General features: G+C 49.8%; 1 protein-coding gene across 1 annotated transcript in view; it reads left to right on the top strand.

Moving 5' to 3' along the window:
• NKD1 (NKD inhibitor of Wnt signaling pathway 1) overlaps positions 1–3,139 on the top strand; it is a 102,459-nt gene that overhangs the window by 11,687 nt on the left and 87,633 nt on the right. Inside the window, exon 2 of the mRNA XM_077751292.1 lies at positions 2,887–3,061. Coding sequence (XP_077607418.1) covers positions 2,887–3,061 — 175 coding nt within the window. The remainder of the gene's footprint in view (positions 1–2,886; positions 3,062–3,139) is intronic.

The raw sequence follows: 3,139 nt of genomic DNA, 5'->3' as shown, positions 1-3,139 counted from the left end.
AAGGTTTCCCCCGCACAGCCCACCTCTCTGGTTTCTCGCCCCAGGGCCAGGTTGGTTGGGGGGGGGTGTCACAATTCCAGTGGCAGCCAGGTCCCCGGCGCCTGCCCGGCTGGGAAGGGCCAGGCTGAAGGTGGAGGGGAGGGAGGGCTTTGTGTCTGGGCTGGACATTCGGGATTGACTTCCCCCAAGACTCAAACTGGTAACTGCGGAGTTTTAGTTCTTGCTTTTATCTCTTTTTGAACTGTAAAAAGAAATTCCCAAGGGGAACAGGGGATACTTTTTTCTCATGAAAGAAGAAAGCCACGACCGGTTTAAGGAAGTAACCAACTTTTTGAGCACTGTGAGAAAGAGCGCTCAGAGCTTTGCTTTGATTTAGAGGCACCCTGGCACCGGTGGTGGGTGGCCGGAGCTCCCCGGGTGGAATTCCATTCCCTTTGGAGGGGGTTTGCAGGAGAGCTACTGCTCTGAAGCAGACCCTCAACCTCCCCACCTCCCCCTGTCCCTGACTCCCATTCTCCTGCTCTGCTTTTTCACTTTCCTATTGCTGGGGGTGACGGGTGGGGGGACGTCCTCACTTGGGCAATATTGACATTTTGGGCTGGGTAATCTTTTGTTGTGGGGGGCTGTCCTGTGCATCATTGGATGTTTAGTGGCGACTCTCCTTGCTAGGTGTCCTCAGACACTGTCAAATGTCCCGCGGGGGGCAAAATGCCCTCCGCTGAGAGCCGTTGGACAGCTGGTGTCACCTTCTGACTTAGTGCATGCGCTGTGCGCCTGTTTGTTAAGTTTATTGTTTCTTGTCTCACTTCCTCTCAGTAGAGTGGGAGCTGGGGAGTGTTTTGTTCTGTGATGGATCCTAAGTGCCTAAAACAGCGCTTGTCACGGAGCTGCCGCTTAATCAGAATGTGTTTCTGGATGGGGGACTCTCTCTAACGGTGGCATGTGAGGTTTAGACTGTGTTAGGGTGGGCTCACATAGAGGAAACGGCCCGGCCCATGGAATCTACAGGCTTCGGTTCAGTTCCTCACCAGGCCACCGGCTAGCTGTGTGACCTTGGACAAGTGACTTCACCTCTCTGAGCCTAATGGTTTTCTTTCTTTTTAAAACAAGCACAAGCCTGCATCAGGGCGTTGTGGTTGTAGGGCTATACCTGACCTAAGATGATGGCTGGCATACGGTAGGTCCTGGGTAAAGAAGTGCAGTATAAAATGGGCAAAGACGTTATTGTGGGGAGTCCCAGGGCTCCTCAAATGAAACCAGCCTGCTAACAGCATTAATGTACCTGCTTATAATGTGAGCCTTCATTTTCACCAAAGAGGACAGATTTGGAGGATAGAAGTAAGACACTGTTGGGTGAAGAAATTTATGACTCTGGTGGCCCCGTGCAGTTCCCAATGTCCTTGTGTAACATGTAGGTGTTCTGGGGCTGTGAAGCCCATCGCAGTAGCCACCAGCCACACGTGGCTGTCGATCTCTTGCCGTGTGGCTAGTCTGGGAGGAGATGCACTCTAAGTGTAAAATACACACCAGATTCCAAACAATTAGTGCAAAAGAAAGAACGTAAAATATCTCATTGTATGTTGAAATTATAATATTTTTGGAATATTGGGTTAAATAAAATGTTATTAATCTCATGTTTCTTTTTGCTTTTTTCTGTGTTGATGAGTAATATGGCCTATTTATTTTTCCCTTTAATGGTCTTACAAGCTTATAAAAACTTTTACTTTTGGGTCACTTGGGTGGCTCAGTCAGTCAAGCACCAGACTTCAGCTCAGGTCATGATCTCCAGGTTCATGAATTCGAAACCCTGCAGTGGGATTCTGTGCTGACAGCTGGGAGCCTGGAGCCTGCTTCGGATTCTGTGCCTCCCTCTCTGCCCCTCCCCCGCTCATGCTCTGTCTGTCTGTCTCTCTCTCAAAAATGAAAAAAAAATTTTTCAGGGGTGTCTGGGTGGCTTAGTCGGTTAAGAGTCCGACTTTGGCTCAGGTCATGATCTCACGGTTTGTGGGTTCGAGCCCTGCGTCGGGCTCTGTGCTGAGACAGCTCAGAGCCTAGAGCCTGCTTCAGATTCTGTATCTCCCTCTCTCTCTGACCCTCCCCTGCTCACACTGTCTCTCTCTCTCTCAGAAATAAATAAAACATTAAAAAAAAAATAAAAAAAAATTTTTTAGGGGCACCTGTGTGGCTCAGTTGGTTAAGGTCCCATGACTTCAGCTCAGGTCATGATCTCATGGTTTGTGAGTTCGAGCCCCATGTAGGGCTCTGTGCTGACAGCTCAGAGCCTGAAGCCTGCTTTGGGTTCTGTTTCTCCCTCTCTCTCTGTCCCTCTCCTGCTCGCACTGTCTGTCTCTCAAAAATAAATAAACATTAAAAAAATAAAAAAAATTTTTTAATTAAAAAATGTTACTTTTATTCTTTTATTTTAATTTTTTATTGAAGTATAATTAACATACAGTGCTATAGTAGATTCAGGTGTACAATATAATGATTCGACAATTCTACACATTACTCAGTGCTCCTCAAGATGTGCCCTACTCTTAATCCCTGTTTCTTTTTACTTAAAACAATGCGGCTACTAGGAAACTTAGCTTTAAACATGTTGCTCACATTATCTTTCTCGGGCAATACGCTCTAAGGAGTTGGCAAAAGGGGCCGACTTGAGCCTCCATTTTACAGACCTGAAAACTGAGGCTCACACAGAGAACTCAGTCCCGGGGGCAGGGCTGGTCTTCTCACCCTTCATATAGGGTTTTCAACCCCCATGCCCAGGCCGCCGGGCGCCAGGCCCAACTTAACAGGCCCACGGTGTCCCCAGCAGAGCAGGCACTCTCCCTGAGAACCACAAAGGTAGGGTGGAACCCCTTGATGTCGCCCTCCCCTCCGCAGAAACTTCCCCAGACAAAACAAACAAGCCCATGGGTCTGGCGAAATGCAGCCTGGAGAGGAAACCAGGGAAGATCAAAGGCCCAGCGGTTACCCCCTTCCGGGCCGCGCAGCTGGCAGCGCGCCTCGACCCCGGGAGGGCACCCACGGGCCCCGGGATGAGACATCCCAGTGATTGGCTGGCAGCTCGTGGCTTTCGGACACTTGTAGCCGCCAGGAGTGGGCTGGGCTCACAACTGGCTCGAGGCGCGGCGGG

This window comes from Crocuta crocuta, unplaced genomic scaffold, assembly GCF_008692635.1.
Source record: "Crocuta crocuta isolate KB4526 unplaced genomic scaffold, BGI_CrCroc_1.0 scaffold124, whole genome shotgun sequence".
In the NCBI taxonomy this organism is placed as follows: Eukaryota; Metazoa; Chordata; class Mammalia; order Carnivora; family Hyaenidae; genus Crocuta; species Crocuta crocuta.
The sequence above is the reverse complement of the archived record's forward strand: the minus strand, read 5'-3'. Positions and strand labels throughout refer to the sequence as shown.